At 38.5% G+C, this 24,849-nt stretch overlaps 1 protein-coding gene and 1 long non-coding RNA gene across 16 annotated transcripts in view; one reads left to right on the top strand and one right to left on the bottom strand.

The window, feature by feature from the left end:
• Positions 1-24,849, bottom strand: part of LOC123760036 (uncharacterized) — a 53,984-nt gene that overhangs the window by 17,807 nt on the left and 11,328 nt on the right. The window contains exon 2 of the long non-coding RNA XR_006773095.2: positions 8,127-8,221. This is a non-coding gene — a long non-coding RNA (uncharacterized lncRNA). The remainder of the gene's footprint in view (positions 1-8,126; positions 8,222-24,849) is intronic.
• The window catches only part of Mhcl (Myosin heavy chain-like), a 402,915-nt gene that overhangs the window by 375,945 nt on the left and 2,121 nt on the right, over positions 1-24,849 (top strand). For 13 of the 15 annotated variants that reach the window (XM_045745416.2, XM_069325323.1, XM_045745415.2 and 10 more), the window contains 8 exons: positions 11,051-11,200; positions 13,023-13,188; positions 13,458-13,705; positions 14,360-14,527; positions 14,661-14,792; positions 16,408-16,560; positions 16,753-17,075; positions 17,739-17,855. In XM_045745416.2, the coding sequence (XP_045601372.2) occupies positions 11,051-11,200; positions 13,023-13,188; positions 13,458-13,705; positions 14,360-14,527; positions 14,661-14,792; positions 16,408-16,560; positions 16,753-17,075; positions 17,739-17,855 (1,457 nt within the window). The remainder of the gene's footprint in view (positions 1-11,050; positions 11,201-13,022; positions 13,189-13,457; positions 13,706-14,359; positions 14,528-14,660; positions 14,793-16,407; positions 16,561-16,752; positions 17,076-17,738; positions 17,856-24,849) is intronic. The other 2 variants (XM_069325324.1, XM_069325320.1) reach the window with 1 other exon arrangement.

Here is a 24,849-nt window from a genome sequence, read left to right as displayed (position 1 = left end):
GTACTCATTCCACTGTCTTGCCCAACTCACCACCCGCCTTAAGAGACCAACTGACCATTAGTAAATTTAACAATACATTCTTAAACGTAATTATATTCATTCCTAACGCAACACCGCCAACCCATTTTCTCTGTGCATGTTTGAATAATTTGAGTTCTGGCGTCGGGTATTTGGGAGCGGGTAAGGCTTGGGGTGGCGGTAGCCAGAGATTTGTAGTTGGTAAGAGGAATGGCGCCGTTCTTCGTCTTTGTCGTGCCCTACTTGACCTTTGCATGTCCTGGAATTGCCAAGTATTCGCGACCACAACTGAATCCTCCTTTAGCCGGCGTTGTCAGTACTAGCAGACTCATCACTCGACCAGATACTCCATCATTGCCTAATTTGTATACCGTCGGGAAGAGCACAAAACGATTTACTTTTGTCATGCGAGTTTGTATATTCAGGTGTTGTTGTTTCATAGGTGGGGAGTGACGGTGAGTGGTAGTCACAGCATGTGGAGGACGGGAGGTGGTGAGCAGGTCACCAAACTTTACGGATAAGTAAATAAACAGATAAGAATTACCTGACTTGTAATTAGCACGTCCTCTTATCTTAGCAGCCCGGCCCAAGATTCTTGGCACAGGAGTTCCCGTCTTCGTTCGAATCCTCGCATATAGTCTACAAATATTAACCCATCCTCTTGAAATGATAGTACGTATGGTACTTTCGACAAAATAGTTATAACTATTTATAATAACATAGTACTTATAACTATTTTTTTTATTTTGTTAAGGTTTTTATAAGCAATTTATAATTATGTTCTCGAAAGTACCAATAAGTACTGTCAATTCAGGAGGATGGGTTGATACATATACATATGCATGGCTACATACTCCTTAGTCCGACCTAATCATTATCCTGACAGAAATTGGTGGTTTTACAGGTATGACAACAGAAGTATTTAAACACCTTGCGTCACTGTGTTTGAATGTAAAACAAAAATCAATACTTTAGATATAATTATCACAAATATTCAACCAATGCGTTAGGCTGCAATTCAACATGATGTGCTACCAGAAATCTTAGCCAAGTATTCCAAGTTTACTTCCCGCAGGCAGTGCTTGCGCGTGATGGTAAACTTTTCCACATCTACCCACTGGATGGCGGGGTGCATGATAAGTAAACGAAAAGTATATGCCACTAGCTCACAACAAATGTGAATGGCAGAGTTTGGAGATTGATGTGGTCCAGTTCTTGGACCCATTATGTGACATAAAGTCTATTGCTGCTACTCATGTACAGGAGTTGGGCCCACTGTGAACTAATTAAACTAAAAAAATTGTTAGGCCCTCTAGGAATCACGGTTAGGTTAGTATGACACCTATGTAGACTTATTAATATAAATCGCCATCCACACCCGTCGAAATAAACATTCCATTCACCTGGGCTGTGTAGGTCTCGATCCCCTTATATATGGGTCTCGAACAGTGGGGTCCTCAGTTCGACTCATAGGTGACTTGATATATATGTGAACAAATCATGTAATTGGCTTGTCAAGACTTGCTGAGCTAAACGAATTTTTGGGAACAACACCTGCATTTTGTTGTTGTTTTAATGCTTCTGTGATTTTAATGCTTCTGTTCTGTTTTAATGCTTCTACGAGGGGGCCTCGTAGCCTGGTGGATAGCGCGCAGGACTCGTAATTCTGTGGCGCGGGTTCGATTCCCGCACGAGGCAGAAACAAATGGGCAAAGTTTCTTTCACCCTGAATGCCCCTGTTACCTAGCAGTAAATAGGTACCTAGGAGTTAGTCAGCTGTCACGGGCTGCTTCCTGGGGGTGGAGGCCTGGTCGAGGACCGGGCCGCGGGGACACTAAAGCCCCGAAATCATCTCAAGATAACCTCAAGATGGTGTCATAGTGGTCGAGTAGCCGCGAAAGGCATATCTTCCCGCTCTAAATCTATGTTGACCTACATTGTGAAGGTCATTATTCTCCATAAAACTGGAGAATATAGAACTCCTAATCACTTTTTTTAACATGTATTTTATTGTGACTGGTCTATAATTTTATAAATATTATTTATTTATTTATTTACGAATGATACCAGTAATATATAATAAATGTTCCACGCACGCCAACTCGGTCAATCTGCAAGACAATTACATGTTCGCACTTTCACTTGAAAGCGATGATTCACATTACATTTGTTCATAATGACTATGACAACAATGACAATATTTATTCAAAAGAATGTGTGTGTGTACAAAGAACATAGGAGTAATACACAAATTGTAGGGATAGGAGGCCTGGTTGACGACCGGGCCGCGGGGACGCTAAGCCCCGGAAGCACCTCAAGGTAACCAAGGTATAGGAGTTACACAATCTATGAAGCCAATATTATGCAAAGCGTTTCGGGCAAAAACATTAAAATAACTAGACAAAAAAAATTGAACAAATGTGTGAGGGGTAAAACACCTAAAACAAAGAAGGAAAAGCAAACAAAAGAGAACGTCCATGGAAATATTAATAATTAATAATAACAATAATAATAATTCGGGGACAGGAAGTCTGTATATATAATTTAGTAGTATCGCAGTACGTCTCCCAGGATACAATACCAACTGTTGCCTAACTTCCCGGTATTAATTACTACTAAGTGAATGGAGACATTAGGTGAAAGGAAACATGCCCGACCATTTCTGTCACGCCCGATTGTAAATTGAGAACGAAGACAAGTGAACTACGAGACGCTCTGTAACGTGGGTAGGATAAGACACGTTATGGGATGCAGGAAGATCAGTAGGATAGTAATATATACTGGGTGTATTGTCAGAGGTGAATTGTTGCTGACCATCTTGCTTGTTGTGGATTATTAAATATGGAATACTGACACATTCTCTCTATCCCTCTATTTTCCTCGCGCACGCACGCTTCCCCTCTTCTGTGTGTACTAAACTAGGCGAGTACTGTACACACACACACAGGAGGTGGAAGACAGCAAGAGGCTATAGGATGACCTGGATAAAGATAGACGTAGGGAGCAGGAGGCCAAACACAAGGTACCAGCTGGAAGATGAAATCCTTCAGAAGTGAGGACGAGAGAAAAATCTGGGGATTGATATCACACCAGACCTGTCCCCGGAAGCCCACATCAAAAGGATAACATCAGCGTCGTACGCAAGGCTGGTGAACATAAGAACTGCCTTCAGAAACTTGTGTAAGGAATTTCGGAATCTTGGATACCGCATATGTCAGACCAATACTGGAATATGCAGCTCCAGCCTGGAGTCAACATCTAGTCAAACACAAAACGAAGTTAGAAAAGGTTCAGAGGTATGCCACTAGGCTAGTCCCTGAGCTGAGAAGAATGAGGTATTAGGAAAGATTACTGGAATTGAGCCTCACGACAATGGAAAACACAAGTTAGGGAAGACATGATCACTACCTACAAGATTCTCAGAAATTGACAGGGTAGATAAACTGTTTAACACGGGTGGTATGCGAACAAGGGGGGCACAGGTGGAAACCGAGTATCAAAATGAGCCACAGGGACGTTAGAAATAACTTTTTCAGTGTCAGAGTAGTTAACACACGGAATGTACTACGCAGTGATGTAGTGGAGGCAGACTCCATACACAGTTTCAAATGTAGATATGATAAGAGCCCAGTAGGCTCAGGTATCTCTACGCCAGTTGAGAGACAGGACCAAAGAGCTAAAGCTCAACCCCCGCAAACACAACTAGGTGAGTACGTACACACACAGGCTCACACACACACGGCTCAGGGGTCGTAGTTCTAAGGGCCCGGGTACGATTCCCGGTTGAGGCAGAAACAAATTGGTAAAATATATTTCACCCGATGGCCCTCTTCACCTAGAGGTAAACAGGTACCTGTAAGTTAGCTGCTACCAGCTGCATCCCTTGGGATGTGTGTAAGAGAGAAATGTATGTACACACCACACCATACTCACTCTGTGGGTGCGTGCACGTGTATATGTGCAATTCAATTAAAGTTCTTTATTATGCACGCCATACCCATCCCGTGGGTGGTGGTGTATGTGCATGCGCAAGATGTTTAAGTCATAGTTTGGGCCAAGGTAAAACTAGTAGTGGTATATAGCAATACTTATTCTAGGTGAGGCAGGACTCAGTCCTACCTCACCTGTAAGGTTCAGACCAGGGCGTATTATCCCATGTGTTCCCTGGTGACCTGGATGAGACGAGCTCGAGGGTCGTGGTGTTAGGGTGTCGTGTGGATAAGCAGCGGCAGCAGAGGCGAGACTAGGGAAGTAGTACTGTTATGGCCAAGTTGCCAGCGCACACCAAGACAGATTCAAATGTTGACGAGTGACAAAGTGTTATTCCTTTGGTCGTACGTACGATAATTTGGTGATATTTAAATAAAAGTAGTATTGAAAAATAAATCGGTTTAAAATGGTATGAATTCCAAAGTAAAATATAGCTTCTAAAATTATATTCGCCATTTAATATCCAGGCTTCCCGTTTTCGCCAGGTCAAACGAAACACAGTCAGTGATGTCAGTCCGCCCACGGAGGTGATTGTGGCGGTGTGTGTGTGGTGTCGCTCCTGGCTCTTGGTGATTCTCTTCTTTACGCTACATTAATTGATCTCAAACAAATTTAATAGTGCATTGATTTAGAAAGGAAAGATAATTTGTTTGAAGAGAGATCTTAACGTTAGCGAAGAGCCAGTGAGTGAAAGAAAACAGCCATCCCAGTTGGGATTTTAGACTGGCATTGACTGAAAATGAATTATTGAATTGATAGAAATTGTGATGATATTCTAGAAATTGTGATAATATTCTTGAAATTGCTAGCGTAATTCCGTAACTCTTACTAGCCACACTTACGTTCATATTATTGAAAGTTATGTAGGATGAGTTTTTTCTACTGTCGTATTGCAGTAACATATTGATGTATGTGGTAACTCTAGGAACACATGAGTGAGGCAGTGTGTCTGCTATATTGGTTAGCTGAATGTCTGTCAGACGTCTCGTCTCGACTTTTAACATCCTATAGTAACCCGTAGATGACTATCCAACTCCCATTGTATAAGCACGTTGGTTAATAATCAACACTCACAAAAGTATACTAGACATGAGAAGAAAAGAATGCAAAAAACTTGCCCCCATCAGTTGCTTCTGACTGGGTGAGAATTAGTATAAACGCATGTATCTCGTGAATAGATTTTTTTTCCCTGGCTGACAGTTGACCTCTTTCACCCGGTGCTCAGTCTTCCGATTCACAATGTTTTCTGGGTGTGGGTGTGTGACCTGTGAATGTCACATGTAATACAAGCGTCTCAATGTTTAGCAGTCAGGATATTCCGTGGCGACCAATCATGATAGGCTTGGCCGTGTACACTTGGGCTTGTAAAGCTGTACATTTAGTTTACATCTTCGCTGTATGTTGTAGTATGACAGTTGTATTCAGAGCAAATTAAGTAAACGAGTACTCTTTTTATTACTACATAAAATATTCCAGTTTATCTTGACCGCTCACGTTGCAGTGTGACAGCACAAGGAATACTGATTGCGCTGATAGTGTATGTACTGTAAGTTAATTTATTTATCGTCATTGGTTATGGATTTATAGAATATAAAAAAATTGGCTGTAATTTTTTCATATTACCTATTTTTCATGAGACTATTTAAGGAGTCATAAGACACTTGCAGTTCTCCAAGCTGATATGAGGAAAAAGTTTGTCGTACGCGGCAGTAGCATTCCTTAGCTGATACAGATCTGCAACCCACGATCAGGATCATTTTAAATAAAAATGACAAAAAAAATTATCTGCTCTTAGTTTGTCCCGAAATTAAGGTGCGACCGTAAATATGATGGTCATAGTACCAAATTAAGGCACGTATAGTTCCCCTTTAGAATTAAGGTGTACCTAATTTGCATTGTGCGCATTCGGTAATGTAAGTTATTTTTACCTATTTGTTTGAAGAAGTCTTTTAAGTACGGCTCACACAAAAGTTGTCACTTGAAAAACCACATCGGCCTACTGAAATTTGTTGTCTAGTGCCTAAAATGGTTTTTGATACAGAGGGCAGGGTACAATTGGGACATTAGAGGTGGTGTTGCTTAAGACTTGTGTGTGTGACATCTAGCACGCGTGAAGCCAGACATGAAGGAGAAGCGAGCAAGTGTGGAGGTACGGCAGCGTATCGCTCAGTGGGAGGGCTGGGGCGGCAGCCACACTAAGGATCCAGAAGAGCCGCCCAGCGAGCACCCTCCATCACCTGTGGTAGGCCAACAAGGGCTGCCCGCCGAGCCGCTATTCTCAGAGGAGACTCACAACGGGACCTCGATATGCCATACCATGTCACAGCCCCTCAATGTGTGTGTGCATGATAACGTTACGCCCACGCTCTCCCTATCTCCCACCTCCCCGGAATCGTCTACTTCCTCGCTGCGGGAGGAAAATGGTAACAACGAGCTCGAGGACCCCCTTCTGCTGGAGACAACCTCGCTCAAGCTGACTACGCCTGTCAGGAACGCCGCCGTCAGGAGATTCTGGCAGCAACAGGTGTGCACATTCGTCTCTTATTTAGTGGCAGTATCCTGCTGTGGCAGATATCCTTATTTACATCCTTTACATCTATCAGTGTGTGCACATTTTCTTGTGTGGTGTGTTTCCTAAGAATGTGGTAGCCACGCGGTTTTCTTTCGAAAAAAATAAGTAGCAGTATTGCCGCTCAGAGCTGCACTTTTATCTTTAATGATTTTATGGTCAAAGGTGGTCGTAACAGTTTATCTACGCGGTCAGATGTGATTAAACTTTTTTTTTATAATATGGTGTGGTTGGATATTTGGACAAATGCATTAGCGTATAGGTTTGAAACTTTTTGTAGAATTGTGTATGGTGGTGCAAGGAAGTTCCCTGGTAGATTTTAATGTTTTATAGATCGTCGCAGGGAGAGGGGTATACTTTTTTGTTTTCGGGAGCAAAGAGGATGGAAAGACAGGTAAAGGGTAAGTTTAGAAATAGGGAATATAATGCGAGTTATGATAGCAGGCCACCTTGCTGACCGGTATACTCTGAGTATATGAAAACGAAGCGAAACTGCTGGAAAATTAGTTACAGCCATCATTATCATGACCATTACCATCACTGAACCCTCTCCCCCGTTACATCACTTTGTATTCATTAAATCAACCTAACATATTACCTGAACTCGTTACAGTAGGCTGTAGCTATTGAACCCTCGGTACTCATTACAATGTTCATATCTGAGATACGCCTGCCTATTGTTTTCGGCTTCCTTGAAAACATCTTTTAATTTACTGGTACGTTTGACAAATTTGCAATTCCACACTAACAAAATTGTTTTTTTTTTTTTTTTTTAAGTCTACAACACCCTAACCGTACTATTGATCATAAGACTGTCGATCATTATCTTTTTATTATTAACGAAATACTGTTTACTTTTTAGTTCACACAACCAGTTTTTTTCTTCCGTAAACCAATCATCACTGTACGGACAAATAACTAAAAATGTATAAATTTACCATTGTTGTGAGAGATTGGTTTCATTGTGCAGGGAAACGAACGCACACCCTTAATAAATTGTCTTAGGAAATCCTCATTTGATCAACTGCGGACAAAGTAACAAAACATGTTTTCCCGATTGCTTTGGCTAAGCCTAAATGAGCTTTGGCTAAGCCTAAATGATAGATTGCGAGGACTTTAGGCCTTTCGAATGGCTGAAGGGCGGGTGAGCTTTAATTAGGCTGACGTTACTTACAATTTTGACCGGAGATGCAGCATCTGAGCATACTAACGTTCGCGTGATAGCTTGGGACGCAACTTTAACAATTCTTGGTATTGGCATGAGACAAGTCACTATATATACAGTGGCGTGGCGAAAGCCAAAACAGTCACATGTACGTACATTGTCTTGCAGGAGAATTGGTCAAGATTTAAGTTTTACCTGGAGGTTTTTTTTACGATTGGTCAAATATTGTAAAAAAAAAAAAATTTTACAAACCCTTTCCCATTGTGCTTATTTATCGGAATTTGTGACTGGAATTACTTCCGCTCCTGGGCCCAGCCTTTTAACTACAGTATCGGTTATCTAGAACAATGACTCTGACCCAATTACACTTTATTGTAGACTTACCTATTGTCCATTTAGATTTGCGAGTAATGTTATCCTCCATTATCCCTTCCTGTAACTAGTTTTAGCGTCCCGTATTAATGAGTACGTAGCATCTCCTGTAATCAGTAAAAGTATATTTAATGAAGACAATACTTCCTTATTTCTAGTGTATATTTAAACTATCATTTAAACCCTAATGACTTAAGAATGTAAATGTTCTACACACTCTTCAGCCATGTAGACAACCGTGTTGAATAAAAATATATAGTGTTAAGTAACGCGTCAGCAGGCGGCGTTAATGATAATTGTCTAACAATCGAGTTGCCTCACGCCAGGTATTTACTTGACCTCCCATGTGAATGTCAGAATTAATGTTACAAGAGACGGTTAACAAAGTTTATTTACCTATTTTCTTGGTCCCTCAACAGTCCCTAGACACCCGGAAATTTATTCTTTGTTATGGCAATGCATTACAGTCGAATTTGGTTGAGAATCTGTGACATAATATTAATAGGGCTATTATTATTATTACACAGAGAAATCACATTAACGTGATATATCAGTGAACAAATCCAACAGGAGCCTTGATGAGGGTTCGAAACAATGTGCTGGGTGTTCCCAGGCGCACTGTAGTTGACTGCACCATAACATGGTAAAAAAAATTGCAACCTGGAGTACTACTGCACCCACAAGGATCCCGAGGCTTCCACTGAAGCCTAACCAGGGTTTTTCATAATTCCCCCCTATGCACTTAGGCTCTTGTGTGAAAGGCCCTGGGTTCAATCCCCGGCACCTCCAGAACTATGGGATGTACCTCAGATGGTAGAGAGCTCGCTTAGCATGTGATAGATACGGGAGGGCATTGTCAACCAGTAATTCTACCTCTGATGCTCCCCTTTCAATACACAGGCACCTGATGGCTGAGTGGACAGTACTCAGGACTTGTTATCCTGGGTTCGATTCCCGGCGATGACGGAAACAAATGAGCAAAGTTTTTCCTGATGCCCCTGTTACTTAGCAGAAAATAGTACCTGGGAGTTAGACAGCTGTTACAGGCTGCTTCCTGGGTGGGTGGGTGGGTGTGGGTCTGTGTTTACTAGTTGTGTTTTTGCGGGGGTTGAGCTTTGCTCTTTCGGCCCGCCTCTCAACTGTCAATCAACTGTTTACTAACTACCTTTTTTTTTTTTTTTTTTTTTTTTTTTTTTTTTTTTTTTTTTTTTTTTTTTTTTTTTTTTACACCACACACACACCCCAGGAAGCAGCCCATGACAGCTGACTAACTCCCAGGTACCTATTTACTGCTAGGTAACAGGGGCACTTAGGGTGAAAGAAACTTTGCCCATTTGTTTCTTCCTCATGCGGGAATCGAACCCGCGCCACAGAATTACGAGTCCTGCGCGCTATCCACCAGGCTACGAGGCCCCCCTCTGTGTATTCACCTAGTTGTATTCACCCAGTTATGCTTGAGATACACTTGAGATGTATTTCTTTCTTGTTTCAATAAACAAACTTGAACTTGATGAGGACCACCTCATCAATCAAGGCGGTGGTCTAGTGGTAGAGTACGCGACTGGCAATGCTGGGGTCTTAAGCCTGCGCCCACTTAGTCTTAGTAGATTTTCTCATTGATATATATCACATTAATGTAATTTCTTTGTGATTATTATTATTATTATTATTATTATTATTTGCATAACTAACATCGACAGCTATGCATACAGCACATGGGTGTTAAGAGCATAGCTTGGACAACTTAATTTCATAGTTATTCACATAAAACACTATATTTCGCGGTGTTTTGTGATGAGAAGGAAGGGCATGTTGTGTTTTCCGACATTGCAGAGACCAAGCATTGTACTGTCTATTGTAGGGTGTGTGAAGCCCCCCCCCCCCCTCTTCCGGCCAAAGGATATCAGAGCAAATTATGGGATAAACCTTGTGGTCCAGTTGAGTCACAGATACCTATTGCCATTAAGTTTTGCTCTTCCTGTTGGAGAATCGAGTAGTCTTAAACTTGACCACAAAGATTATACTAGTTCAGGACTTGTGGCTTTTTATTAGCTTTGTTCAGGCTTTATTCTGTAATATAAAATGTCTTTTACCAGTCATTTCATTATTTGTATATCGCAACTCGCCATTTAATGTAATGCTAAATATTTTTTCGGTGACCTGATGACTCTTATTTTACCTATTTCAGTGTATTTCACAATTTTGTAGTATATTATTTAAAGATGCTGTGATTAAGTAAACGTTATGCAAATTGCCTGCTTGCTAACTAGTATTATTGTACCATCCCTATCACACTCCACACTGAGATGTACAATACTTGTTTGTACTACTCAATATAGTAACAAAATTCACATTGTAGACTTAATTTTTCACCATCTGTTATGGGTATAGTACTTACCATCTATAATGTCGGTGTATTTGACTTATAGTTCAATATTAGGCCTGTCTGACCACACCATAATACGCATTACTTTGACAAAATATACTATGTCCGGGTGGGGGGGGGGTATGTGTGTGAGTACAGACAAATTTCACCTTAGTATTTTACGACCCTCTATAACACTGACAATCCAGTTAGTGATACTGGTCTATATTTCGGGTTGAGTAACATACACAGTACGGTATGGCCTAAAAATTACACTATCATAAATCCATCCATTCTTTACACTTCTTAACTGGTAGTGTAGCTTCAGTAAGATGTGTTACTACATTTCAACAAAATTTTGTTACAGAACTTGTCATAATGTGTTAGACGAGTTTATATAACACATTTCTATTTTATTTCATACAGTTGTTGCTCCATGAACCGAATTTGGGGAGATGAAGGAATGATTGATGCCTCTTTGGACACTACATATTGCAGTTTAATTTTTTGTTTTAATTATCCTAGAAATTGTAAAGGGGAAAATTTACAACTAACTGGCTCTTTGTTGCAGACCTTGAAGCTGGAATTGGAGTTAAAGGATGAGAAAATATCATCTCTCAGCCGTGAGCTGGAAGACCTTAGCTTCACTGGGAAAGTTGAAGAAGAAGTTGCTACCCTAAAGAAGGCAAAGCATGACCTTGAGCTACGGGTCAAAGACCAGGTACCACTACAGTTCCAGTAGTTCCAGTATCATTTCCAAGAAATTGGGAAGTTTAGAATACAGTATTTCAAGATGCATATTGATATTTAGATGCGAGTAGAAATAAAGAATAAATGTAGCAGAGAGATTCATAATGATATATAACTCGAAGGAAAATATTAACCTGAGGGTCATAAAAATGAACAAAAAAGGTTGAGACAAAGAAATGAGCGGATACGTACAAAGATCATGTAAGAGATATCATGATTACAAAAGTGTCTGCAGATCCCAATCTCCTCTTAATAATTCTCCCTTCCAACCCCCCCCCTACCCCCTTCCTTCCTCTGCTCTTTCTCCTTCCTTTCCATGTCCAACCCCTTGGGCTGGACGGTAGAGTGACGGTCTCACTTCATGCAGGTCTGCGTTCAATCCCTGACCATCCAAGTAATTGGGCACCGTTCCTTTCCCCTGTCCCATCTCAAATCGACCCTTCCTTTTACCATCTTCCTCCCTCTCCTTTCCATCTACTTTCCTTTTCAAGGTTATTATTCCCCTCTCTTGTTCTCTCATCCTCCTCTCAGTTCCTCAATTACTTTACCTTCCCATTCTTTCCTTTGTTATGCCTTTCCTACCTTCATATTTTCTCCTCTTCCCCTCATTTTCAAACCCCTTTCCTCTGGTACTCCTTCCATCTCCCACCCCCTGTATTCTCCCTCCTCCCTCCCTGTTCCTTTTCTCCTACTCCTCTACCTCTCTCCCCTCTTTTTCCCATCTACCTCCAATTCCCTCCTCTTCTCTCCTCTTTCTTCTTCCCTCCCTCTCTATTCTCTTCCCCACATCCCTTCACCCCATTCCCTTTGCCCCTTCCAAATTCTTTTCCTACCCCCTCTATCATCTTTTGTACTTTCTATCTTCTCCTGTCCTCTACCTTTTCTAGTCCTCTCTAACTTCTCTAGTTCTCCCCTCTTCCTTTCTTCCCCTTTCTGCGATCTTCCAACCATTTCTCCGCCTTCTCATTTCCTTACCTCTCGGCCTTCTCTCTCTTCCTTACCTCTCGGCCTTCTCTCTCTTCCTTCCCTCTAGGCCTTCTCTCGTCCTTCTCGCTTGGCCTTCCCTTTCAGCCTTCTCTTTTCCTTCCCCTTGTCCACCTTCACTCTTCTCCTTGCCTATAATTTACCAGTTAGTTAGTTTTAAGAGTTTACTACTTACCAAGGCCAGCCTGGGCAAACCTGTTTGATTATAACTTGGTCAGGCTGTAGCTTGCAGCAGCCCTACAGGCCCACACATACATTAGAATCCATCTAATTCCTGCTGGAATTTGACCAATTACCTCAATATTTAACTCCATCTCATTTCCTTCCTTCTAGAATTTCCTGTCCTTTTCTCTCACCTTTTCTCTTTGCCTTAACTTATCTTCTCTCTGCCTACTTTTATCATTATATAGTACTTTGTAGCTCAGTGCAATGACCCGGTTCCTTCATATTCATTATCGTATACTGTATATCATTGAAGAATGTATCTCAAACTTGAAAAAGAGGGTAAAAAAAATTGAAAATTAGTCATCATCAGTTGTAGCCCTGTGTGTGTGTGTGTGTGTGTGTGTACTCACCTAATTGTACTCACCTAATTGTGTGTGTGTGTGTGTGTGTGTGTGTGTGTGTGTAGCATCTCAATTTCTTTCAACTCCAGTTCATACCTCTGGCTTGCTATATTACTGATAGGGAGCAAATTTTGAATATTCTTTTATTATACTCTCTATATCTTTTGTTAATTTTGTACTGTTATTGGATTAACTTGCTAAGAACTCTATAGATGCTTAAGATTTGTTTTTTCTTTCTCTAAGGAGGAAGAGTTGGATGACTTGGCAGGACAAGTTCAGATGCTGGAAGGGGCAAAAGTTCGTTTGGAAATGAGTATTGAGCAGATGCGGAAAGAGAATCGTCGTGAGATTTCACAGCGTGAGGAGGAGCTTGAGGAAGTTAGAATTTCTGCTCAGAAAAAGATTAAAGGTAAGCTTTCCATTTTTTAAGAACCATATGTTTATCTGTCTTGAAGATAGTCATTATGGTTTTATATTTTATAAGTTGCAAATTATATCCATATACAGTATTTTTGAGTAATTGTGAATATATAGTGAATCCTAAATTTTGTTTTGAGTACTCAGTTTAATTACCTTGAATTAAGTTTTTGAAAAAATAAAAAGTACTGTATATGCAGCAATATATTCCATAGGAATTAAATAAAACTTAAGGTTTATATTTATTTCTGTAAATAACAGCCTTGGAAGCACAGCTTGAAAATGAGCATGAGGAAAGAACTCTACTTGTCCGTGAGAAACACGAACAAGAGAGGCGAATAAATGAATTGCAAGATAGAACAATCACTCATGTTGACGAAGACTACATACACAAGCTGAAGAAGGAGCTAAAGAAAACTAAAGCGCTCTTACGTGACACACAAACTATGTTGGAGAAGTCTCAGTCTGAAGGTGGCCATAAACTATTAGTCAGACAGCTAAAGACGCAGGTATTTGGCATGTTATCTCTCTCTCTCTTTCCTGTGTGTAAGATACTTTAATAGTTTTGTGTACTTCATCTTACACTAGGCTATGTCTGCTGATTAAGGCATATGAGTTAGCAGAACTTAAACAATAGCGACCACTAAAAGTGTTAATATTGTACCTGTACTTGAAAATCCTTTTTTTTTTATTAGCATTGATGTACATATAATTGAAGTGCCTCAAAATATCAATAAATATTTTCCCTGCATAATCTTCAAATGCAAGGTACAAATACACTATGGGGAGGGGGTGCCTCGCAGCTGAGTGGACAGTGCTTGGGGGTCGTAGTCATAAGAACCCAGGTTCGATTCCCAGCTGAGGCAGGAATAAATGGTCAGTTTCTTTCACCTTGGTGCCCCTGTTCACCTGGTAGTGAATAGGTACCTGGGAGTTAGACAGCTGCTACAGGCTGCTTCCTGGGGATGTGTGTGTGTGTGTTGGCATGTGTTAAGAGAGAAATATATGTAGTACGGAAAGCATAATAGAGGAAATATAGATTGGTTAGAAAGGTGGGGTTCAAGAGCTAATAGTTTGAGTCTGCAAGCACAAATAATAAATACTATATTAATAACCAGTAAACAGTGCTGCTACTAAATTATTAAGCTATTATTTCTACACAGTTGGAAGATGCAGAATTTGCAAAGACAGCAGCTATTAAGGCCAGACAGTGTGCAGAGGCAGATATTCAAGAGTTGGCCACTCAGCTGGAAGAAGCTCAACGTGCCAAAAAGGAAGCAGAAGACAGATGTGCTAGAGTTGCCAAGGATAGAGCTGAAATACAAACACAGGTAATACTTATAATGTGAGCAGTATATTATAGTATTCAAAGTTAAAAAAAAAAATTAAATACAGTACCGGTATTGGATTATTTAATTTTAAATTAAATATTTTTCTAAACTCAAAGAAATTTGTTCATTTCAGCTAGAAGAAAGTGAAGAGGAAGTGGCTGAGGTGATGAAGAAGTACAAGTCGTGTGTTTCACAGCTTTCTGTTGACCAAATTACTTTATCTGAGCAGTCACAACAAATTGCCGAGCTGGAGCATGAAAAACAGGTGTGAATACGTCTCATTTCACCTCTCAATGCTTTCTTGGATATACTTGCATATTAGAGTCCTATATGTATTAACTTTTGAGAATATGCAACTCCCTTGAATAACCTTTAGGCACTGATGATTGTCATGTATAACTTTTGTATGGGGTGTCTGGTGGATTGTATTACATTTTAACATTTGGCAGGCAGCATACTACAGTCAAGCTATGAAGTCTCTCCTCTGCCGTCAATTGATAGCCCTTAAACTCACATAACTACTCAAATCCCATTTTCTTTTATTTGGAAAAGATATTGGATTACTTGTAAAATGCTTAAAAAAAATAATCGTTGTCAATCTTTCCTTCCTAACCCCAGTGTTATTTTAATAAATAGTAATCAAGTATTATAATTAAGTATAATATAGTACAGTATTAGAAAATAGTGTAAATATGATTTACAAATATACACTTATATTTACTGATTTACAAATATACATGCAGCCTTATTTTCCAGTTTGAGAATCAGCCTTCAGTATGGCATAATGTCCAGTTTTTGGTAATCTAGAAAGATCAACCCATCTTTCTTTCTCTTTTATCATATGTTGTTGACATTATTGCAGAACTCAATCATGTATGTCAGGCATGCATTTGTCCTTCTGAAACCCTGCAATTTCTCAGTTACAAATGTTTTTCCTCCAGATATTCTACTTTATTTTAGGTTATTCAGCAGTTTATATATATCTTCTAGATTTTGGGGAGTTGCCTGTTAGCTAAGGGCACATTATAGACATATGAGGATCACACAGTATCTCAACTGCCACTTTCAACATTAATGGTGAAATTTGGTTTGGTCCTATTGCTTTTACTTACATCTAATTCTTTCAGGTGTTTTTTTGCCTTCTCCTCAGCTACTAGAATATCCTTCATAATATTTTCCATAGTTCCATCACTTGTACCAACCCTAAACAATGGTTCAATCTTAAAGATGACCTGAAATCTATGATCTTTGTCCTTTACTCTTGATTTCATTCTTTCCAAAAATTATAATATGAATAATTTGTTTTACAGTATACAGTACAATAGAGGTAATACAATACATTTGGTAATATTTACATTAAATTAAAATGAGACTATATATACAGTGTACTGATGAATAAATGTGAAACTGATAAACATTTACATTTAATGCTCGTCCTACCTCACCCATTTCAACCCTTGTGTGAGGAACACATACATACCAGGAATACGATAATTATTAATTTTGTCCCCCACCTATATGAGCACAATAATTTACTAGTACTGTATATCTCTCTAAAATATAAAATAAGACAATGGTTCTATAAACATTTAAAGAGTTGCTTAAATGCAGCTCAGCATGCAAATAACATCTTTCAATATGATTATACTTTACCAAAATGATAGATCAATCACTTACAGGCATTAAGAAGTAAAACACAAAAGTGTTACTTTACTGATTATATTTATGGAAGGTTTGACTAGACCACTTACGGTAATAGATTCAGGGTTTTAAAATTATTTAAATTGAATAAATTGCATATTGCATATTTTCAGTAAGTTATTTTTATATACAATACTGTACTGTACAATCTTTAGATCTTCATCATTCATCCTTGATAGGTTCTACAAGAGCGGATGTTGGAGCTGAGTAGCAAGGTGGAGGTCCTTGAAGGCGAGACTGCTAATATCCACACTCAACGTCGCCTTGAGATGAAGATTAAAGAAATAGAATCGAAGTTAGAGTTGGAACAGACTACTAGGCAAAGATTAGAGGTAAGCTCAATATGTAGAGGAAACTAATTGAGGAAAATTAAAAATTTGTATAAACCAATTTTGCCAGTTCTAGTCGTAATTGACTTGAGATTTTTATCTATCTTTCATTACTGCAAATAAATGTTTTTGTTCAATTTTGTATGTTATACAGTAGTTGTATTTGTAGTATTAATACTTGTATTTTGTTTTCAGAGTCAAATTGGTAGGTTGAAAGACCAAATTGAGCGAATGTCAGGTGACTGTGATGCAGCACGACAAAAAGAGGCACAAGCTCTGGAACAGAGCAAGAAGATTGGGCGTCAGTTGCGTGAAGCGAAGGAAGACTTATCAGCCTTACAACAACGGCACACTGATGCAGTAAACAAGAAAGGCGAGCTTGAAAAGCAGCTTGAGCTTGCAGATTCTGAGGTTATCACTCTCAAAAGTGACCTTAAACTGGCTTTCAAGAGAATTGAGGATCTCCAGCAGGCTATCCAGGGTGACATTAATGACTCGGACTCCGACATATCCGACAGGTAAATAGCTAGCCAACCATTGAGGTTGTGCTCAGTTATGACTCCAGATGTGCGGGTTATGGCATCTTCCTACACAGAATCTTGACTGCAAGTTTCTACTCGGCAACTTTTTCGTCATCATAGAAGCTAGACTCTACTGTCGTTAAAACCTAAATCCTTATACCTGTGGGCAGTCATCTTTAATTCAACCTATTAATATTGACTCTTAGCCTTTACCTCTGTCTAACTCACTGCCCATGTATGTCCTGCATGTTATATTTTAACTGAGTACTATGATCATAATGTTGCAAAAGCTTGCAGTCTAACTACATTCCAAGTCACATGCATATATACATAATGTAGCATGTATTAAGAATGATTTGTTACTACTGTATGAAGAGTAACAATGATAAAACTAATTTTTGCTATGTACAAACTGCTTGTAATGTCAGTGATTATTGCACAAAATTTAAAACAAACACAACCATAACATCACCTGTTCTCATCCAAGATGATTTTTAGCTAAAGCATGTTTCACAGTTTACCTTGGCTGGGAATAGAGTGAATAGCTTTTGCGTGAATTAACAAAGCTTGTGTGCCTTACGTGCCATGCGGCTTGTGTCTGGTGCCGGGCTTGGGCTTCTTGTGTGTGTACCTTCCTGGACCATACTTATCTGTTTCTAGTGACAGCGACAGCGACGGCAGCTTGAGTTCTTATCTGACTGCGTCCTTGAGGCATCAGAGGTCCTCCTCAAATTCCACGCTTCGCACTCCTCCTTCTGAAGTGCAGCAGCTTGACAGGTAATTGTTGGTGTGTTCAGTGCATAATCTGTGATGATTTGTAAATATTTGATTTTTGGCACCACAATAGTTTCCTAATTAATAGTCTATATATAGTAAGTTATTTTTTTATTTATTATTAGTAGTATTATTTATACTGTAATAACTAAGGAGAACTGTTGTGGTATGATGCAAATCTAATGCTTGTTTATTTGCTTAACAATGCTTTTTATAAAAATGATATTTCATATCTAACAAGTGTAAATAATTTTCTTTTCAATTTACATAACAATTTCACTTTTTTCTTTTTTCTTGGCAAGTTGAGCCTGTGTTAATATGGATTTATTCTGAACTAAAATAACCTCTTTTATGTTTTTCCCATTATCAGGTCCTCTAAACACAGTAGCAAGTTGTGCCAACTTGTATATTAATTCACATTATCTTTTTAAGTACAGTACATTGATTTTATAATGAGTTTTAAATTTCAGGACAAAATTTTAAAAAGAGGGAAGGGAACATCTTGAGTACAGTACAGTGGACCCTTATGTAATGTGTTATGTTTCTGAAAGATGGCTAAACATCTGGCCTCATGTTCCCAGCATCATTACTTAGCACTTGCTCAAGATAAGCTCTAATAGACACATTCTTTCATTTTGTCCCAGTCATCCTTTAGTTTCTTGGTCTCCCATTATATTTATCCTAATTTTTCATCATCAGTGAACATTGAGGAGGAATCTATCAACTTTGGTAAGTCATTCCAGAGATTAGGTATAGGATTGGGCCCAGTACTGACTCCCTGTGGAATGCCACTGGTAACATCCAACCACTCTGAGGTTTCATCTCACTGTAACATACTTTTGTTGCGAAGGTATTCCTTTATTCATTGGAGCACCTTCCCTGTCATTCCTGCTTGTTTCTCTATTTTGTGCAGTATTTTCTAAGTGGACACTTTGTTGAAGGATTTCTGACAATCCAAAACAGTTCAGTTTACCCATCTTTATCCCCAAATTTCAGTCTCCCAAATCATAAAACTTTGGGAGTTTTGGTCTAACAAGTTTGTTAAGAAGGATTTGCCATCCCAGATGTTCTACTAACCTCCTTAGTTTTTTCATTAATTTACATAACAAGTAAGGGGTACTGGCTTGTCATTTATTGCCATTTTTTTTTGGGGGGGGGGGTGTATATAGGCAGTGCATTGACCTGTCTTCCAAAACTCAGTTCTGTTTCCAGTGACTTCTTGTATATCATAGTAGGTGGCAAGCTCATAGCTCTTCTGGTCTTCCTTACATTTAGTATCTACAGTGATATGTGGACAGACTGCTTTAGTCATGTCCAGCTCCAGCAGGTGTCTTCTTTCTTCATCTCCGGTTATCTTGGAGATTCGGTGCAGCTTTGTTCGATTCTATCCCTCTCAGCTCGAACATCTTGAGCTATTGTAAAGATTACCTGGATTCTCCTGACGAATTTCTCATGCACTGCTGTCATTCTCAGTCCTCCTGTATCCCTATTCAATCCTTTGTTCGCTAATTTTTTTCCTTCTGATGTGGCTCTGAAGAAACTTGGGTTTGATCTTTGTTGTACCTGCAGTATTATTTTTAAATTTCTTTTCTACTTCCCTTATCACTCTGATGTACTCATTTCTGACCCTCTGTTACCCTTTTCAAATTCTCAGCTGTTCTTTTAGTTTTTCATGCTCTTCTAAGTGGGAGGTGGAAGTGGTTGTGAGCATGTGAGTGGATAATCGTGAGTGTGTAGATGGGTGGAAGTGAGTGTAAAGTAAATGTTGGGATGGGTTGGTGTGGGGTGAAATGGTGAAAATTCAAACTAATATCCTGACATGTAGTTTAAGTTTTGGTTGTGAAAACCACATTGTCAAAAACATGCTCTATAAAAATGCCTTATGTAAGGGGGCCACTGTATATGTAATATAAATATAACTTTGATAACTATATCTGTAAGTAAGTTGTAAACTCAACTGTGGAAGCACTAATCTGCAAAAAGTAAGGGCTTATCCTTTATCTCTGAGAATCCTTATCTTGTGACTGTGTTTACACTGCTATAATGCATTCCTGAGATTGTGGATCAAATTTTGTATTCTTATTTTGCCCCTAATTATGGCATTCCTTTTATTTTTGCCTTTTTTTTTTCTTAACCTTGTTAAATTTTACTATATTATTATTTACTTTGTTAATTTATTTTATCTTGTTATGGTAATGCAAACATTTTGTGTATTTATTTTAATACAACCAAGTAACAAACATCTCTACCTGTTCTAGTCCAATCAGTATGAATACTGATTGTATAACAGTTATGGTATACACATTAAAACAATAATTCTCCCATGTTTGTAAGTTCCTTAAGCACATTACAGTAGTTGATTAAATGTTGTCACTAAGCTTACAGTGCAAGGGAAGGTATTAGGATTCATGAATTGGCTGTTAAGTAGTAGTTAATAGGTAAACTTTATTATAACTGAAGGAAAGTAATTTTGCAGAGCCTGTAATATGATGGTAAAATAAGGCATACATGATTTTTCTTTCATATATTTAGTCAAAAGTATTGATTTTTAAGTAGGCAGGACAAAACAGTAAATTATAATAATTTTTTACTTTTGATATTGTTCAGTTATAAATGGCTTTATTAATGAGAATTTGTATTTTTATAAGGTACATGTATTGTTGAATAATACACCCAATCTTTCTATATACAATTTTTTTTTGTTATTCACTATAAAGTACAATATTAAATTAATAGCTGAAAATAATAGTACAAAAGTTTCAGAGTCTCAAATGGCAATCATGGAAATCTAATAAATTAAATAATTGGACACGCAAATGTCCAGTTAGACAGTAATGGTTAGTGTAGACATTTTAGATAAGTTAGAACATACTAAGGAAGTATACAGCAAGTCCTCGACTTGCATATGGGTTATGTTCCAGTATAAAACGTGTGCAAAGCAAAAACAATACTATTTGTTTTAACCCTATTTTTACCATATACAATTAATTTATGCACAATGAAACCACAATAGCGTAATATATCTTGAGGAAAATCTATGGAGCAGGACAGCCTGGTTACCAAGGACGCTTGTTTGATCCTACCATCCTGCTCCAGAGATTTTTTCAGTGTATTTAAAGTATATTTAAAATAACTTAAAAGTAAATTTTTTAACTATTCAATAAAATGCCACCTTGAACATAATTATTAAATTTCTCTTCCAATTTCTAGCCACAAATGCAGTATATAATATCCAAAATGCTTGGGCAAGGATGCACTGATGCAAGAATATAATAAAAGTTTGTAATTACAGTATATGTGAAGTTCCTGGCATTGTGGTAGACTCGAGAATGCAAAAATAGTACTAATCCTAATGTCACAATTCACAAGTGGTCTTTGAAACATGATATAAAAGTGATTACCATAAACTGTATTAGTGAACATGCAATACTATATATATCAGAACTGTTTGTAGTTACATTTCACATATACGTACAGGGGAACCTAAAAAAAAAAAAAAGGGGTTATATCATTCCAGAACCTATCATGATATCTGGATATCTATAAATTTGTTATTTTTCAGCTATTTACTGCCAAATTGTTTCAATTTTTTCTTATAACAAGTAATACGAATGTGTGCTTATGCATATTTAGATGCACAAATAATTTATAAACAGATTTTGGTGGGTTAAATTATTTGTATTGCATAAATGTACAATTTTTGTTTATGTATGCTTTTGGAGCACACAAGCTGATCTTATGCAGTGGTAGCACAATACTGTATGGCTATAGTGCCATACAATGAATATAGTTGAGTACCAAGATTGTGTTTTTGGGCAAGGGGGATCTTGAAATACTGAACTGGGTTGGAGGAATCAGATGGATAGGTTAGCAGATGACATTGAGGGATCAGGGATTATTGAGAAACTGGGCTAGAGAGATTTAGCAGGCAAGTGAGGATTAAGCAGGCAGAAGAGATTAAAGATATAGTGGGCAAGCAGGAGAGATTAGGTGGATGTGATTTTTGGGTTCAGGTGGGTGGAAGGGTGCAATACTGCTTAATAAACACTGAAACTGCCTACAGCTATTCTTCCTCATGCACCCTTTTCCTTACTCCATTCAATCCCCTCATCCTATACCACCTCCACTCCATCCAAGATGGCACTAATACATATGAATTGCTCACTCACTGTGAACAACAGCACCCGATGCCCCACCTACAAAATCCAGTTAGGGTTTTGTTCAGGATTTTGTTCATTAAATTTCCTTACATTGTTTATGTATTTGCGTGTTAATTTCAATTATTGCATTCTTTATTTGTGCTTGGATAAACTCATTTATTGCTAATATTTTTTAACTCCTTGTACCTATTTAAAGTGACAACTCCATGATCACACACACACAAAAAAAATCTAATATTGTACTGGTATTGTTAAAATGCATTCCCTGATCACAGGAAAGTTAAAACAAAAAATATGTAGCTTGCTTCTTAGCTGTGGAGATGAAAACTCATGTTACCAATTCATGATTTTCTTTTGTGTGTGTATTTAATGTTTATACTGGGGTTTTTCAAGTGCTATGTGTTGGGCTGTCAATGATATTTATAACACAGAACGTGTAGGACATTGCTATGCTCAGATATAGTGTTGTAACTAATGTGTACCACAATGTAACATTAGAACAATAAAACATGTTTTTTATATCACACTATTCACATTTTTATATATATGGTAGCTATCATGTTTATGCTCCACTGTGAACCACTAAGCAGTTCTGGAGTGTTAACCTTATAACCATTGATTCACACAAAGAATAGCCACACACACATGGAAGCCTGTGGCTGAGTGGACAGCGCTTGGGACTCGTAATCCCAGGGTTCTGGTTCGATCCCTGGCAGTGGCAGAAACAAATGGGCAGAGTTTCTTTCACCCTGATGCCCTGTTACCTAGCAGTAAATAGGTACCTGGGAGTTAGAGAGCTGTTACGGGCTGTTTCGCGTGCGTGTGTGTGTGAGAGAGAGAGAGAGAGAGAGAAAAAAAATATATATATATATCTGTTGATTAATTGACAGTTGAGAGGTGGGCCAAAAGAGCAGACCTTAAACCCCGCAAGCACAACTTGGTGCAGATGATGAGTCACAATAACGTGGCTGAAAAATGATGACCAAACCACACACTAAAAATTTGAGACGACGTTTCGGTCTGTCATGGACCATTATCAAATGATTATGATGAGACGAGGGAGGCTAGGGCATTAAGTAGACAAGAGAGGCGAGGAGATGGAAATCTTAGAAGATAAGAGCAAGGCTATAGGTACGGAAGGTAAGGTGTAATAAAAGGAATAAGAAAGGGATCGTAAGAGAAAACAAGAAAAAGAAAAGGGTAGGCTTATGTTAGGTCACGTTTGTTAAAAAATTTTGAACAGTTGGGTATATACAGAGAAAGGGAAGAGTCCACAGCCACAATGCCAGAACTCGGGTTCATGTTGAGTAGGTTGTGTATCAGAGCCGATTCGACAAGATGGCGTCTGTGTAGAGGCAGGAAAGATTATTTTAGAGGAAAACCAATCAATAGGCTACTTAGAATCCCTAATATGACAGAGGAGAGCATTGTTTGTGTTCGCAAATTTAACACTTTTGTGTTCCTCAAGTCTGTCATTTAGCGTACAGCCCGTTTCACCAAAGTATTGGAGAGGACAAGATGAACAGGAAATAGAGTAGACACCAGCAGCATTAGAAGCAGAAGTGTGAACCAGATTACTACGAAGAGTGTTAGTTTGTCGAAAAGCAAGCTTTGTCAAGAAAGCTCAACGAAACATCGTCGTCTCTTCAATTTCTAGTGTGTGGTTTGGTCAACACAACTAGGTGAATATATACTCGCCAGATGTAGATGGTACCTGACAAAGCAAAGGATCAGCCTAACAGACAATTCGAATTGCTGATTTTACCAAAATATTCGCAAAACAAAAATATTTAGCCACTTTGTAATAAGGCATGCCCTATCATAAATCTCCCTGCACAATATAACTGCAGCAATTGTATGGTGCCCATATCTTAAGAAGCACATCAATAAACTGGAAAAGATGCTAAGGCATGCTGCAAAATGGCTTCCAGAACTAAAAAAAAAAAACATTGAGTGGCTAGACTAATTAATGGAGCTAAAAACATTTTAATGTTGTATTATAATACAACTATTTGTTTTAAACAAAATGAACATCTGGGGCCAGATTCACGAAAACATTTACGCAAGCACTTACGAACCTGTACATCTTTTCTCAATCTTTGTCGGCTTTGTTTACAATTGTTACACAGTTAATGAGCTCCGAAGCACCAGGAGGCTGTTTATAACAATAACAACAGTTGACTGGGAAGTTTTCATGCTTGTAAACTGTTTAATAAATGTAAACAAAGCCGTCAAAAATTGAGGAAAGATGTACACGTTCGTAAGTACTTGCGTAAGTGCTTTCGTGAATCTAGCCCCTGTACCCTTCCCCCCCCCCCCCCATATATATATATTTAGTCTCCAAACTTTCCTACTGCCATCTTGGGTGTGGCATGAACTAAAATATTTACTATAAAATCTGAATATGCTGACATCAGGTATTATGTTAAATTTTGTAAGCTTCAAAAGTGTGTGCCAAGCCTGGAAAACTATTTAGGTCTGTGGCAAAAAAACAGTAAAGGCATGATTTCCCATTTCCAATGCCTAACCATCTCTCAAATTGTTGAGGACTGCATTATGAATGGCTGGGAAAAATCAAACTATGGAATCTGTTTCAGGGAGCTGGGACACCAACAAATAGCCTCTTTAGCAGCGGCATCTGTAAGGTTATTGGAGGCAACATAATGTGGCTAGGGGTCGAGGCAATAATTTAACTATCTTGTATCTGCTACAAAAGTTGAACCAGCCTTGAATATTTCAAATTGTAATATGGTAGGACAGTATACTACTCCAATTTGATAGTCTTGTCATTTCTTTCAATTCTCAAGTTACAAATTTTAAAGCCCATGTATTACCAC

Source organism: Procambarus clarkii, chromosome 16 (assembly GCF_040958095.1).
Source record: "Procambarus clarkii isolate CNS0578487 chromosome 16, FALCON_Pclarkii_2.0, whole genome shotgun sequence".
Classification (NCBI taxonomy): Eukaryota; Metazoa; Arthropoda; class Malacostraca; order Decapoda; family Cambaridae; genus Procambarus; species Procambarus clarkii.
Note: the sequence above shows the minus strand (reverse complement) of the source record. Positions and strands in the feature narration are given on the sequence as shown.